Source organism: Pholis gunnellus, assembly GCF_910591455.1.
Source record: "Pholis gunnellus genome assembly, chromosome: 2".
NCBI lineage: Eukaryota > Metazoa > Chordata > Actinopteri > Perciformes > Pholidae > Pholis > Pholis gunnellus.
In genome coordinates this window covers 6054970-6070831 of record NC_136536.1, presented here as the reverse complement: position 1 = coordinate 6070831, position 15862 = coordinate 6054970, and the positions used below count along the sequence as shown (strand labels likewise).

At 46.8% G+C, this 15862-nt stretch overlaps 1 protein-coding gene across 9 annotated transcripts in view; it reads left to right on the top strand.

Annotated features, from left to right (window-relative positions):
- The window catches only part of LOC306705100 (ankyrin repeat and SAM domain-containing protein 1A), a gene marked incomplete at its 3' end in the record, with an annotated part of 58826 nt that overhangs the window by 20063 nt on the left and 22901 nt on the right, over window positions 1–15862 (top strand). For 8 of the 9 annotated variants that reach the window (XM_079171781.1, XM_079171780.1, XM_079171779.1 and 5 more), the window contains 10 exons: window positions 1319–1615; window positions 2339–2414; window positions 2555–2656; window positions 2758–2844; window positions 3004–3173; window positions 3450–3512; window positions 4025–4154; window positions 4834–4877; window positions 5680–5773; window positions 9668–10164. In XM_079171781.1, coding sequence (XP_079027907.1) covers window positions 1319–1615; window positions 2339–2414; window positions 2555–2656; window positions 2758–2844; window positions 3004–3173; window positions 3450–3512; window positions 4025–4154; window positions 4834–4877; window positions 5680–5773; window positions 9668–10164 — 1560 coding nt within the window. The remainder of the gene's footprint in view (window positions 1–1318; window positions 1616–2338; window positions 2415–2554; window positions 2657–2757; window positions 2845–3003; window positions 3174–3449; window positions 3513–4024; window positions 4155–4833; window positions 4878–5679; window positions 5774–9667; window positions 10165–15862) is intronic. The other variant, XM_079171777.1, reaches the window with a different exon arrangement.

The window sequence follows — 15862 nt, the reverse complement described above, 5'->3', positions numbered from 1 at the left end:
ATCTTGACAGATTGAGAGCAGTGCTTGTTGCGCTGTGTGATGCCACTCGCATGTCATCTCCCTTCTCCACACAGGATAGTGGTTTTTATGGGTGAACTATGACTCTCCATGTTGTCACTGTGTGTTTAGTTATTATTTCTTTTTTTTATAGAGTATTCCCACGCAGTCATCTCAGCTCAGCTCCAGGACTGCATGGGTTTGCCCCCTGCTGGCTGCTCATGACGGAGAACACCAGCTGTGCTGGAGGTTCGCAGGTCTATTAGACATCGATCTTGTTTAGTCGTTAGAGCCAATAAGCACCACTTACTGAGTTGACGTTGCATTTACTGCTTTTGATTGCTGTTCGCCCGCTCAGTCTTTTAGCTCGTTGTTCTACGATGAAGATTTCTGAGAAGAGAATAGTTCCACTTTTGCACAGAGTGAATGACCGCCGTGACCACCAGTTCATCTCCGGATTGATCTGATGTGAGCGAGTCGGTGTGTAATACACATTTAATATTGAGTGTGTGTTACTGTCAGGCCACTTCATGCAGTCGCCCCTCTCTCAGCTACCCGAAAATAACAACAGTCGCGATGCAAAGCATGTGGAAATCGAACACTCACCTCTTCCCCTTGTCTAAAACTCCCGTGATCCCGGGACCCCCTCTGAGTCACACTCAATTACAGACATTTACACTTTCCTGCACAACTTCTCACTTTAAATAGACACTTAACACTTTAACAACAGACTTGTTTTAACATACTCCTATATTGTTTGTTTATCATATTCTAATTGTATTAGTTTATTGTCATGCACCAATCACCAAGCCAAATTCCTTGTATGTGCAAACATACTTTCTGATTCTGATTGTTGCCTTTTGATGTTCTCTAATGGGCTACCTCTACCTCTTTGTAACTATACGATGCCGGTGACGTCCAAGTGCCCCGTGTCTGTGTTAATTCCCCACCTGTGAGGGCCCCACAGCCCCTCTGCTAGCACCCTACTGCCTCTGTACCGGCCCCAGCACCTGTCCTCATTAGTCCACGCATGTCTGCCAGTCCTCCGCCCGGGTCCACCCCGTCCCCACTCTGCCAGATATTCTCCCCCCCCCCATTCTTCACTATGTGCTTCATCGTTGCCTCTCTCGTGACCTTTTTTCGATCTGCTAATGTGGCGGGCTCTCATGCACCGATTGGTTTAACCTCACCATGACTCCGCTGAGTCACCTGTTCTTCCTCATTAACAAACACGATCTCCTTTTATTACTTCTATTTGTCACTTTGTTTCTTGTGCATATCGGTGCTGCTTCTCACCCGTTCACCCCCCCGCCTCCAACAGAACAATGACAACGAGACGCCGCTGCACTGTGCTGCCCAGTATGGCCACTCCCAGGTGGTGCGGCTGCTGCTGGAGGAGCTGACGGACCCCACCATGAGGAACAACAAGTTTGAGACCCCGCTGGACCTGGCTGCGCTGTACGGCCGCCTGGAGGTGGTCAAGCTGCTGCTCACTGCCCACCCCAACCTGCTCAGCTGCAACACCAAGAAGCACACGCCGCTGCATCTGGCCTCTCGGAACGGACACCTGTCCGTGGTCGAGGTGCTGCTGGACGCCGGCATGGACATCAACTACGAGGTGTGTGTCTCTCTATGTATGTGTGTGTGTGTGTGTGGGTGTGTGTGGGTGTGTCAACATCAAAAGCTTCGGTTTGCAAGTGTGTCTTAATGTGCTGCCACGGCCGAAATCATGTTGGGTAACTTAATCTGTTCTTGCTGCACTTCCTCTCACTACTTTCTACTAAAGCTGTGAGATTAAATGTAAAACTCTTAAGCTCTCCGTTTGTAAAGGAACCGCTGTGGTCTCAAAGCAGAGCGGGCCTTGCTCCCCCTGGTGGGCCCCGTGGCTCTGACTCTGAACCAAACTGTGCCGTCCATCTGTCTGGAAACACTTTCCCCTTTTTTTACTCTGTCCTCCTTTCCTCTGAGTCAAGGATGCAGAGTCTACCCAGTGTCCTTCAGGCCGTCCGTCCTGCAGCTTTCAATTAGCATGGCCCTCTGAGCTGGAAAATGATCTGCTTTGATTTCTCAACCACATAATTGTCAGTAGAGGTGTGGACTGGACGGTGGGCACGAACCCCGGTAGTTGGCATATACACCGTTAATCTCTCTGAAATGTGGGCGCTGGAAATGCACTTCTGCAGTCTGATTCATCTGGCAACAGTTGAAGGAAATAAGCACAAGATTCAATTTTCATGATAATTAGATTCGTGTCACACGTTGGTGTTTGCACTCTGTCTCAACTCTCTCTCTCTCTCTCTGCCGCCGGCTCTTCATGCTTCTGCTTTCTTTTGCTGCTCAGACGGAGAAAGGCAGTGCCCTCCACGAAGCTGCCTTGTATGGGAAGACGGATGTGGTGCAGAGACTTCTCAGTGCAGGTCAGACTTCACCGCCACGCAGGCCGCGTCTGAATCACTTTGCTGCTCCTGATTAGCATAGCTTCTACGAAGTCAATTTAAATAGCAAAAACACCACACATGCTGTAACACTTGGTCTGTTCCCTGTCGTCATTCGTCAGGTATCTGTGTGAAGATCACCGACCAGAAGGGCCTGTCAGCGCTGGACACTGTCAAGGACATGCCTTCCCAGAAGAGCAGAGAGACAGTTGCTCTCATCCTAGGTGAGGATCAAATGTGAATACACACACAGTGTGTGTGGGGAAGTTTCCTCTTCATTTCACATTTACCGGCTGTGTTACAATCTCCTGTTTGTCTGTCGCAGTTCACATGACTGGAAAACCCCCCGACATTGACCTTCCCCCTCCACCGGTCCCTCCGCCTCAGGAGAGTCCCAGCCCACGGAGAAAGGGTAAGACTTACCAGATGTTAGAAAAAGTTTGGGGGTTTTTGAGCTGTTTCAACAGGAAACGGAGCAGGAAAATAAAATAGAGGTTTGTTCTCTAATCTGTTCAGCTAAGAACTTCCTTTGTCTTTGTGTGCCTTTTGTACATTTCGACCCGTGTTACAGGTGATCTGGAGAAGGTGAGCGAGCTGATCTCGGGGCTGGCCCCGGGGCCCGAGGAGGAGAGCCCGTACGAGGCTCTGTTCGAAGCCACCTCTTGTCACTCTCTCGACAGCCTCACCAGCGGCAAGTCCTCTGACAGGGACTCTGGACGGCCGGATAGCGAAGCTGGCAAGGTCTGCAGTAGTTTAATTGAAACCCACCCTCGCACACAAACACACACAAACACATGCAAGCAAAAATGATAAGCGTGTCGCAGGGTTTTATGGGAGAGGAAATGCAGAACTCCCACTAGAGGGTGATAGTGGTCTTCCATCCACATGACTGTGGATACCCTGCAGCGTTTCACTTCTTGTTATACAGAGTGGTTATGAAATGCATCTCTTAATTTTGTTATTGCAGTAAACTAATCAGCAAGTGTATATTTATCACATCTCGTATTCCATTTACAGAAAGATCGGCTGGTCCATGCGTCACATCCGGGCCCCGGCCACGAAGAAGAGGTGAGCTCAGAGGTGAGGAGCCGAGATCATAACGCCAGGGAAACGTGTCGCCGCGTCACAACACAGATTCTCATACGTGCCGTCTTTAGCGCGGCACATGTGACAATCACCGCGGGATGGCCGTGGCGGGAATGCTGCCTTCGGTAGTTAGTTCCTCTGAGGGGTTGGACGTGGTTTATTAATGCAATGTCACAGGGGCTGCTGGGAAGTGATTATCGGCCTGCCCTCTCACGGCCGTTCCCTTCACGGCCGCTGCTCAAATCAAACTGCTTCTTAATGCATATTCAGCTGAGTGCGGCGTGAGACACAGGCAGCGGGGGCGTGAAAAGGAGAAGTGAAGTGGAAGGAGGAGTGGAGACAAAATCAGAGAACCTGTCTGGCGGTTGACTGTGGCTGACCTTAGACGGTGCTTTATTGAAATAACATTGAGGAAGTTTTATTTATGCAAAAATCATTTTGAGTCTTAAAATATAAGCCAGTGTTGGTGAATGCTTCCTTCTCCCCGCCTCTGTCCTTTTCTGCAGGCCCTGTATACGAACAGCAGTATTGACGAGAGAGGAGAGCCGGCGGAGGAGGAGGATCACACATATGAGTTGTTGCTGACCGCACAGACCAAACACCCACCGCCCAGCCACGAGTCCAAATCCAATAAAGGTAATTGTGTCGCATGTCGGGATTATAGAAGAGTCGGCGAGGAGCCATTTTCCAAAATACTTCTTCCACTGATGCCGTCTGAGCACAGCCGAACCTGAAATGCATTTCCTATCCTAATCATCAAGAGCACCTACCCAACCTGAGCACACCCTCCTTGGCTGTGGCTGATGAATGGCACCGCGTGTAATTGGATTAAATGGGATTAAATTAGGAGGCCATTTTGATCCCTTGCTGTTAGAGTTTGAAAACCATCCCCTCGGGCCCTCCAGTTTAGTCAGCCTCACTAGCACCGGGAGAGAACGTCACTGAGCTAAAGGGTTGGAGTTTAATCGCTGATGTCATCATGCCCCCCCCTATATGGATAAATGATGGTGTTTCACTTGCTCCACCCATTAGTTAGACGGAAATGTCAAATGATTAGTTTCTCATGTGTTTTAAAAGGCGTTTGTTTAAATGGCAGGGGGATTAATCTGAGTCTGTCTGACTCGAAGCCCGATACGTCTCCATGCATAATACATGATTTTATTATACATCACTTTCACTTCCTCTTAGCATAATGTCTGTCCAGAAGTGTCTGTAACTTCAAAGAGGTATTGAGTATACTCTGAAATGGCCAAGATAATCTTTCATCTGCCCAAACTATGTTCAAACTTGTGTGTTTTCTTTTTTCATTCCTCAGATGAGAACACCACTATACAGTCTTCCAACAATGTCCTACCTCAGGTAAATTTAACATTCCTCCTTTCATCCTCCACCATATGTTTTAAGTTCATACCCCTACATCAATCTTAGCAATACTTTGGTACCTTTCTTCATTGCCTGCCAGTTACCGAATCCTTTCGTAAAACCTCCGTTAAAACGCAAGTTGAACAAAAACCATATGGCTGGAGTTCTGACGGTCAGAGAGCAGTATCCCAGCTGCAGCTTGAATTGCATATCTGGAGCGTGACCATAGCAGGTTATATAATGAAGATGAAGGTCTCTCCACAGTCAGAGATTGAGTCATATGTCAGCAGAAGGCCCACGTCGTCTTAAACTGTCCCTCCTAACTGGGTGTCAGTGTGAACCCGCCCGCCCTATTTATTGTCCTATCATATCTTATTTTATTGCCTTTTCCAATTTATCATCCAGTTAGCTGTTTTTAGTATCATTGCCGCCTGACACCCACAACCCCACCTGCTGCCCACAATATCCGCTCACATCTTTTATTTCAAGCTCCGATTGGATTAGCTCGCTGTGCTCCTCGGCTGCCTAATCATTATATATGAGCCGCGTGGCGTCCTCTCTGTTCTAATCTGCTGCCTGGTGAGCCAAGCTACATTATGGCCGATGTGGGCGAACCTGCCACGAGTACCGCCATGCAGGCATCAATCAGATAGCACCGTCTTTCATGTTAAACTAGCTGAATAATTAGCTATGAATTGGGGTAACTGCGGATGAGATGCAGATGTTTGTGTTTGGGAGGTAAGATTTGATTGACGGACATAAGTAAAACTGTTTTTTTTTCTTTTCTGTCCCGCTTCAGCGTAAACCCTCTGCCCCGAACAACCTCAGAGCCCCAAGCAAGACGAGAGACACCCTGCTCCCTCCGGGACAGGGGAGCCCGCGGGCAGCAGGAGGTGAGTTTGACGACTCTCCTCCAGACTTTAGTAACCAAATAAGGAACAACAACTGCTGCTGGCAAACGCTGCGAGGGCGGGAAAGTATGGACGGGACACATCAGACTCAGGAAAAAAGCCAAGCATGTCAATGAAACGGGAGAAATGCATTTGAGTTTTGCAGGGTGAGCTGGGCAGGCTTGGATTAGCGCTGCCAGGGAATGCGCGATTGGCATTCTGGAGCGGATTTGACTTGTCGGGAGCGAGGCTGATTGACATTCCCTGGCAAGTGGCAAAGATTCACTTCACTGCCAATATGAAATAGAATCCTTGATCAGGTTGTGACCGTCCTATCTCAGAGCCCCATCCCGCTTAAAGCTGGATATGCGCCATGTCATCCAGTCAAGCATGGAGTGGGGGTAAGGGAGCATGGGCCTCAGGGTTTTTTTTCACACATGCAGATATCTTTATTGAATAGTTTTTTTTAAAAGGAACCGGACAGTTTTTTTTCATAATTATAGGTTACTTGTTTAATTCTTTTTAACGTGAAGTTGTTTGATTTAAAGGCACAGATGGAAAGTGAAGAAGTTCTCCCTGAGCATTTGGTTTCTTGATTTTATTGCTTCTTAAAAATAACTGATGACGGTTGTTTTAAAACTAAGAGGACATCTTTCTGTTGATGCACAGCCCCTTTCTGATTTTACATTACCATGACTCAAGAATAACATATTTTTAAAGTTATTGTTAAAAGGCTGGTTTTTGGGAAATGTGAAGCACTTCTTAAAGCACAGAGAGTCCTTCATTTCCTTTTTCCTTGAATATTGTTTTTAGTGACTCAGCTTATACTCCTTTCCCATTTTTAAAGCCACAAAAGCCACAAGTTTGGTTTGTATGTGAAAACCACTTTGTGATTTTGCATGACAGCAAATTAAAGGCTTGGTTCCCACTTCAGTGTTTTACATAAACACAGACAGCTGGTTGAGCCGGTTCTGCTCCTGTGGACGTGATTTTCATCGTGATTGAAGCGGTCCCGTTCTCCCCCCCCCCCCCCCGTGTGCGGACAGTCGGGGACTAGACCTCAGCACTTTGTGGCAGGTGGAGGAGATATGCACGGTCAGCGATACCGGGGTGTTAATCATCCGTCACAAACACATTGCTGTTCTCAGCAGGAATATAATGTTTCCCAACAGATTTCCACCTCTGTGTCGGGTTTTATACGGCGGCGTCCAAGGGATATTTCTCCAAAGTGGTGACATCCGATCGTTCTCCACAGTTAACAAATGTGGGTTCTCCGTAGGAGACTGTTATGAACAGCGATGGTGAAGAATCAAATCTATCTTTACTCATTCAGTTTTTTACAGTCATGCGTTCTTTTCTTCATACTGGATGTGCAGCTTTTACAGTTTCAGTTCCCTCTCAAAAAATATTCACAAGCGCACTCGCATCCAGATGATAAATACGGGAAAAATGGAGTCTGCACACTAGATAATGCTCCCATGGACCATTTCATTGATTACCACCATTAACTTGGTTCCCTCTCATGCCAATGAAGCACTTAATGGTTCATCCAAAGCTTTGAATGGCTGCTTCAGAAGTGTACCGTCGTTTCGATTGCTGTTATGAACTGCAACGCCACAGATGGCTGCAGAGCGGCTGAAGATGGAAAGCACCTGTTTGGCAACTAAACCACAGATTTCACCAAACGTATCAACTTAAAGGGACAGTTCGCCCCAAAATCACAAAAGCATTATTTTTCCTCTTGCATGTAGTGCAAAAAAATACATTCCACAAACTCGACACCTCTCTTTCCAGAAATCATGACCCGGTAACTTGAAGTTCCTTTCAACCAAATGTTCAGAAGAAATGTATTTTTTGGTTCTGGGGTGAACTGTCCCTTTTAGAACCATCGTTTGCTTTTTTGTGAGTTTAGTTCCACTCATGTGCTTGGTGCCTTTTACATATTTCTTGGGAGACTTTTACGTCATAGATATGTGACAGATTTGTTTGTTGTTGACCGGCACTGTCAATAGAGGTATTTGATTTCTCGCTTTACTGTAAATGTCCAAATATCAAAAAAAGATGGCCTTCAGCTCCTTATTGACTTTCTGCAGTAATGAGACCCAGAGTTAAAAATCTCTTTTGAATCTACAAAAAAACAACAGAGCAGAGGTTTCATAGGCGGAGAAAGCATTGACTTTGGACCAGTGTAGATGGTGGATCAACAGCACCGGCACTGCAGTGTCTGCAAAACAAACATGACATCATTAGTAAGACATGGAGGACGTCCCGTCGTTGCCAAATGAAACATCCCACCTCTGCGGTGACCTCACCCATCTATAGGAGTTGCAACAACATCAGATTGTGTCTGTGCATGTTTTCCACCATACGAGCGTATGAGCAGAGAGCGAGGGGGTCTCTGCAATGGTTAACACTATGTGAGATTGTTGGAGCCACATTGATGTGCTCATAGGGCGTTCACACTCCCCAGCTGCCAAGGAGAGGGTGGGTGTTTGGCTGTGGTCCTGACATATGCACGCAGTACACTCACTGACTCCTTGTAACACACACACACACACACGCACACACACACTTTCCTGAGATGTTTAAGTATTTAGAAACGTGTGAAAAGGGAAGTTCAGGGCGTTGTTTGGCACATTCCCTGGCACTGCAAATGGACCCTGAAACGGTAATGGGGCAGTTTTGTGAAGTTTGCGTGTCAAACAGTAGAGCGGTGCGCCTCCTCCCCTCGTGTACTGCAGATATGGCGTCTTCACAGCCCAGCTCTTTTTCCCAGCTCGTTTTCAGTCTTTGAACGGCAGGTCTGCGAGCCACAAACTGTTCGCCGAAACTCGTCTGTGAAGGACAAACAAAGTGTTGCAACAGGTCACTTCTTTCCCTGTGGTGTCATTACCCCAGATTCGCTGTCACCGAACACCGTGACCCTGTCACCCTGGCAGGGACAGGCCACACAAGTACCCACCCACACACATACACACACACACACACACACACACACACACACACACACACACACACCTTCACCATGTGTCACAGGGCTAATTATCTCGAGTCTGGCTGCTGGAGGATAGGGCCGATTCAAATTTCCATTCCTGAGCCACCATTAAGGGCTAGAATTAGAATCCAGAAAACACAGAGGGCTGCTGGTCACACGGCAGACAACAACCCGCATCACCACAGTGCAAAAGAAGATGACCACGGAACCACGCGGACCAGTGATTTTTCTAAAGCCACTGTAGATGACGGAGGCCACTGTCATCCCTATGGCTGATTTGATTGTGGAAAAGAGGCTTAGGTGGCAGTAATTCCTCAGGGAGAGGGAGGAGGAAAATCTAATTGTTTTTAATTGCTCTTGCCAGTCAGTCTCGTTGAGGAGCTGTTTTCGTTGGAGAAAGAAGCCGACGTAAGTGTCACTCCTCTCCGTGATATTCCAGAGTCTTCTTGTTCATTTTTTGTTTCACAATCTGGCGTGTTTGTTGTGTCCCGTGCGAGTTTAGTCAGTAGCCTGGGGGGGAATTCTTATTGCTGTGTCATTTTCGGGGGGGGGAAATGGACTTCGCAGGCAAGAGGGCCTGTGAGGTAAGGCTCGTCACGAAGATGACTGGCTTCAGCTCCCTGTGACAAAATGCAGTCAGTGAGGCACCAGCAGATCGTCGTCAAGCTGGGTTAGGAATTCTGTTATAACTCCGGCCAACATACGCCTTCTCCTCGCTCCATCTCTCCTCTTTTTCTCTCCGTCACTCCTGGTAGGAAACAATTACAGATCTGTTTCTGGGCTTGTGTGGGCGGTTTCTTATTAGCCCTGCTCTAAAGATCTGCCCCTCAGTCAGAGGTACTCTTTCCAGCCCTCCCAAACTGCTCTCTTTCTTCACTGACTTCATTTTTCTCTTTCTCTAGATAACTCCCAGCTCGGCGAGGATCAGGAAGCAGGTGTCCCGGAGCAGTTCACTGGCCTCCTGCACGGATCCTCCCCTGTCTTCGACAGCCGCGAGGACCCCTTCAAGCTTCCAGGTGTTGCGCCATCCAACCAGGGCCAGCCAGAACCAAGAAAATCTGCCAAAGCAAAAGAGGAAGTAGTAGCAGCAGCCGCAACGCCGCCTAGCCGCCCCAGTATGGCCGCCATCCTGACGGACTGTGATCCCAAAGCAATTTATGCAACTGTGAATAAGGAGCCCAGGGACTTCGGGGCGGGGGCAGTGTCCGCCGTAAGGATGCGCCCTCCCGGGGACCTGAAGCTGGCACGCAGCCTCTCCAAGTCTGACTCCGACCTGCTGGTGTCGCCCCCTAATGAGGAGGACGGAGGATTGGGGAACCGTAGCGAGTCTGTTTCTAACTGTAGCACTGGCAAGAAGAGGCTCGAGAAATCGCCTTCTTTCACCTCAGAATGGGACGAGGTAAGTGTTGCACCTTTTGGTTCCTCTGCCCCATAATAATCAAAGTACAGTAGATATTGACTCATGTTAAAGGTTTTTCATACGTTCAAATGTAACAGTTTCTTCAATTATTTACCTACGAGATGTTTCATCAAAAAACAAACTATTAGACAAAACTTTTCTAAAAATCCTTCACACCAGGTAGGAACCTAACATGCAAAACACGTGTAGAAATATACTGAAACTGAATTTAGTGACAAGTAACAACTTATCGTGAGAAGCCATATGAAGCAAACCGTTAATATTATGTGGAGCGCTTGCATACAATAACACACCAATTCATAGATTTAATAAGAACAAATGTCAAATCTCTTATTTCAACAGTAAATTTAAAGAATGAAACCAAATATACACAAGTTGTGTGAGCATTTTGCCTCTTATGCACAATATGTCCTTTTTTTTTTTCCTTTACAAAGCCCCACTTAAGGCTTAAGTAAGCTTGTGCTCGTGCTGCCGCCACATGACATTTGTCCACAGCTACAGAACTGATGGAATGAAAACCTGAGGACCAAATGTAAACAGACCTGTTGACTGAAGTGAACTTTCCACAAAGGCTTCTGTTTACTCAAAGCCACCTGTTGTCTTCTGGGGGACGCTGTGCAATTTCAGCTCAACCTTGTTTTGAACTTGAACCTTTAGCAAACGCAATAATAAAAAGTGTTTGTACATGCGTTGTAGTGAAGGCCTTTCGATAAGCACAGATCATTTTGTGTACCCAAAAAATGATTGCATTATTCCGTATCGAGTATTCGACTTGGCCGTAGAATTGTCTATCTTTATTTGCTGAATCCCATCTTGTTTGTTATTATCGGTGGATACTTAAACTAAATACACCCCTCCATTCAGCACTTTAATGCGTTGTCTGGGATGAAGATAAAGAGCTGAGTCGAGCCCCAGAGAGAGGAGATTAGAGGAGACAAGAAGATGGGGATAATACAGCCGAGGAGCTGAGAGAGTGAGACAAGAGACCGAGATTTGGATGTTGAGATTCAGAGAGAACCTACAAGCTGCGGATCGGTCTCCCTTCAGCTCAGTGTCTCCTTCTCTTGCTAAGGCTTCAGAAAGCTACTCGAGCTCTCTGGAGAGGCAGCCCATCGTGCAAACAAACACAACACACACACTGCTGAACCAGTATGGGATTATTCAAAAGGTTTTCTCAAAAATTCCCCCTTTTCTGAGCTTGTTGGACTCTGACATCAACAAAAAGCATCACTTGCATCAGCACTTTTTTTAACAGTATATACATATGTATGGCCTGTGAGATTAGAGCCTATGTAGCAATGAATGAGCAGAGGTATGTACAGTTAACATGACTACGCTCTTTCACCATTTTCCCTACAACAATCCTCTTATTGTTAGTAGGATTAATGATATCCTCCAAGCCTCTTAATTAAGTCTCGGTTCAAGCGATCCTCTCAGTAATGCTCCCTCACATTGTTTGTATCCCGCTCTGTTTCTGGATCTCTCTCTGACAACTCGTCTACGCTGCTGTACCACGGCGCAGCCCGATCCGCCAGGGATGTCTTACACGATGCATTCGCGACGCCAGGCCATCTTGAGCAAATCGTGGGGCTCAGATAGCACCGCTAATGCTTTCGCTAATGCTTTCTCTCCGCGGTGAGATCGAATTGCTGCCTCGTGTTCTTTTACACGGGCCCATCAGAACAGCACCAGCGAGCGGCTCTGAGGTCGATACCTTGGCTGCTCCGGGCGGTGGTTTGTATCCCGGTGGTCAGAGTTGTCCACTTCTTTCATCGCCCCCCCAATAAACCCCTCTAGTTTTGAGGCTTGATTTGTGGATGATGTCATTCTGTATATGGGGGACTTGAATGAGATACAAAGCTTTGTTAGGTTGTTGACAAATGCCACTTCATTAGACTGCGGGGGTGCAGAGATGTTCTAGCTTTTCAGTCTCTTTTTCTTTCTTTTTTTTTGCCACAACCTGAATTATGTATTATTGTTGCAAAATGTTGCATCGCCGTATAATGTTTATGACCCCCTCACTGGATATTATTGTGGGATCTTTTCTCTAATGAGCTCATTTGCTCCTCGCTACTGTGATAGTGCCACTACATGATCTATTCTCGGTACGTGCAGCCGTAACACTGTGCCAGATGTTTGTGTCGCTGCAGTTCTGTACTCAAGGGGTGATAACCGTCCTGCTAGCCCCACAGCAATGAGGCTGCAGTTGAGGAGAAGGAGACCCAATGTTTGTTTTGTCTGGAATTACTCCCGTCAAAGGCTCAGACGGAGAAGGGGGGGGGGGGGGGCAGTATACAAGGCCTCTTACCGAAGCTTGGCAAAGTTCAAAACACTTTTCCAGCCTGAAGGCAGAGCACAGCGCCTTGGCAGCGCGGCGACGCGTCAATCCTTGTGCACAGTCGGAGCAACCTTGTCTTTGGGATTTTATAGGTGTGAGCACCGCAAGGAAGGTTTTCCCCTCGATCTACTTCAGCATTGCGGGACAACATAATTAGTTTATTGTTTTGTCAAAGCCTGCCAAGGAAACACTCACGGGAAATTGAAGGTATATTTAACTAAAGTTGCTCACAAAAACTGACCTTCAGACCTTCTCTGTATGCAGCCAGTGAGCTCAGTAGTAAAGAACTTGTCTCCATTTCAGTTGTGCGATGCAAAGCAACGGCCACGGGGTTTTTAACCTGTGTGCTCATTTTTATTGGATAAATCAGACTGATGTATCAGCTCATATTAGCTCATTGCAGTTATATTGGTATCTGTATATCACAGGAAATACATGAAGGGAAAAGAAGTCAATGTTTATTTTTCAGCTGTAAAACGTCTGGCCCAGTGCAAAATGTTAATTTATGTTAATTTATATTCCATCATATCGGCCTTTATGGTTCAGGCTTCAGTATCGACTACTCTGTGTTATGTTTGTATATAGAACGTACAGCTGCAACTAAGTATTATACATTTATTTGACATAAACACAGGACGTAAACAAACATTCTTGATACAGACCCTTAGTTTTTAAAGAATTGTGAGGAAGTTAAATACTCAGAGGGTTGTTTTACATTAATGAAACCATCTTCTCAGTGCTCTCTGGTGGACAAACTATGGAATGGTGACACTGACCCCCAAACCTAGTTTGGCACTTCTTTGCTGACATATATACACAGATATGATATATCTGCAATTAGCTAATACTGGCCTGGTTGATTTATTGGTCCATCACAAATAATAGCAACTTCCAATCAAAATGTTCCAAAGTGTGGTGTTATTTTAATGTAATGTATTACTTATTGCTTATTTCAAAAGTCAAACGTTCACTTGTAATACTATAAAGGAGACATAGAGGGAAGTATTGACACTGCTCCAGAGATATCGTCATCCCTCTGCACAACATTGTGGTCCGGTTGAGTAATAAGGTCAATAAAAGGGGAACATTTTGTGTGCTTGAATCTTGTAATTCCCTTTTCAAACGTTGTGGTCACAGACGGGGCACCGCGCAGTGTAATTATCCAGTTAGACGAACACCTCACCTCCTCACTCGGGACGTGGGTCTCAGACAACATGACGGGATTAAGGCGGGCGTGACATTACGTGGTTATCGTTGCCCTCAGCCAGCGGTGGCTCTTGTGTCGTCTTCTATACCGAGTTGAGAATTGATCTGGTTTGAAACAGAGAAAGGCGGAGGAGGAGGAAGCAAAACAGAAGGTATCGCTGTCCTCTTACATAACAAAACCTCCCATGTGGCAGGAGAACAGGTTGTGTTATTGGCTTCTGACTGAAGATGAGATCTTATCAGTGAGAAGGAGATGCACTTCAGGCAATGGCCTCATTAGCCGCCGGCTCCATAACTAGTGTGTGTTACTGAGTGAACTGGCCAGCTTTAAGTTCATCTGAATGCCTGAAAGCTCATTTGAAATCCTAAAGTAGGCTGCTGGCAATGAGCATCACAATTCATCCTTAATTATTCATTCATACCGGGGACTGCATTTGATCTGCTCTCCACTCTGCCGGCCACAAAATAGAAAATGTTTTGGATAATAACAATACTAACAATGCAGTTGACCTTGAAAGAAAGTACGATTTTGCTCTGGTTGTCAGCACAGAAGGAGCCTGCTAACCGTGAATCGTGCCTCTGGTGGATGTCATGTACAGTATGTGCAGGCTCCTTGTCAAATATAGACCGTGTGTCGGCTGTGTTTGTGTGCCACGCAGCCTGTCAGCTAGGCCAATAGATCTCACATTCATGCAATGCAGCGAGGATGAATTTGTAATGTACAAACCCCCGAGATGCAATGTGCAAAATGTAAGCCCCCACCGCCTCCAAAAGGACGTTATAAAGGATCAGGCTGCTGCAGCAACGCCACCGTTTCTAATGGCACTGATTGCATATTTTCTCAAATGAGATTAGATACTTTTTGATTCAGTTGAAGCCTTGGTTGGCAGTCTGATAGTAGCGCTTTTGAAAGGGCAATTTCTTTTGTCCAATTTCCGAGCTTTAGTTAATGTTAATGGACTCGGAGGCCTGCCTCTTTCTCACTTGAATAGCGATTGAGATGCCGTGGAGTTCTCTGCTGGAAGCTAAAGGCAAGCGGCCGGGAACCTTTCTTCTCCCTTTCCTTTCCGGGAAAAAAACAATCCTGCGCTTGCTTGAAATGGAAATATTCACACTGCCGATGTAAAGTGCATAGCATATGAGAGGAGTGTGTGGGGAACGTAGTTAAAGTTTGATCGGGCGTAACCTAGCCTGCACTCTCTTTAATGATGTCGGGAGTGTTCGCTTCTCTGTTCTCTCTCTTGCTCCCCTCGGCCCATACTGCTCCATCTACAGTGTTTTCTTTACTGTTTCTCTGTCTGAGACGGCAGCCGTCTTGCTGGTCACGACTGGCTGCTCTGGAATACTCTACTGAGCTGTGTGACAGCATTTGGGGGCGAGGGGGTCCCAGGACATTACCAAACCCACCCCCTGAGGAACACACACACACACACACGTATCTTTTTCCTCTTTTAATCCGGTTTGCTAAATATTCCCGTTCTCACAACCCCCCTCCTTTTCTTCTTCACATGAGCAACACCACCCTCCAAAACACTGCCTCTAGTTTCAAGACAAGGAGATTTGACTTGCATGAGGTCTTGGCCTATGCATCTCTCCATTTACGGAGCTCTGTGAGTGAGTGAGTGAGTGTGTGTGTGTGTGTGTGTGTGTGTGTGTGTGTGTGCTGGTGTGTAGAGCGCATGCTAATGTGGGCTGGGTCTTGGTCCTCGGGATCAGACTGAAGATGACAATCCAGGGGGCACATTGTGTGGGCCAGCAAAGCGAGCTCCACAGATGGGAGGAGGGAAAGGGAGACGCAGAGCTCTAGACAGAGACAGAAGGAGAGGGCCGCCATGCACAGCCCCGTCTCACTCTTAACTTCGTTCTCGATTCGTACTCCGCAGATCCGGTTGCCACTATGAAACCAGCTTTTGTGAGTATTGATTCCCTTACAGGCAGCGGCTCCACTGGAGGCTCATTAATCTCGTCGACCTGCCACGAATGGATTGAATGAGGGGAAATAACTGATGCTTTCTAGCATTTCTTTGGGATACTATATGTCCCGTGGAGGCTGTTCGATTGGTATGCGCTGATTGCTAAATACAACACAATAGAATGAGGGGGGGGGGGGGGGGGGGGCTCAAGCCCCTCCCT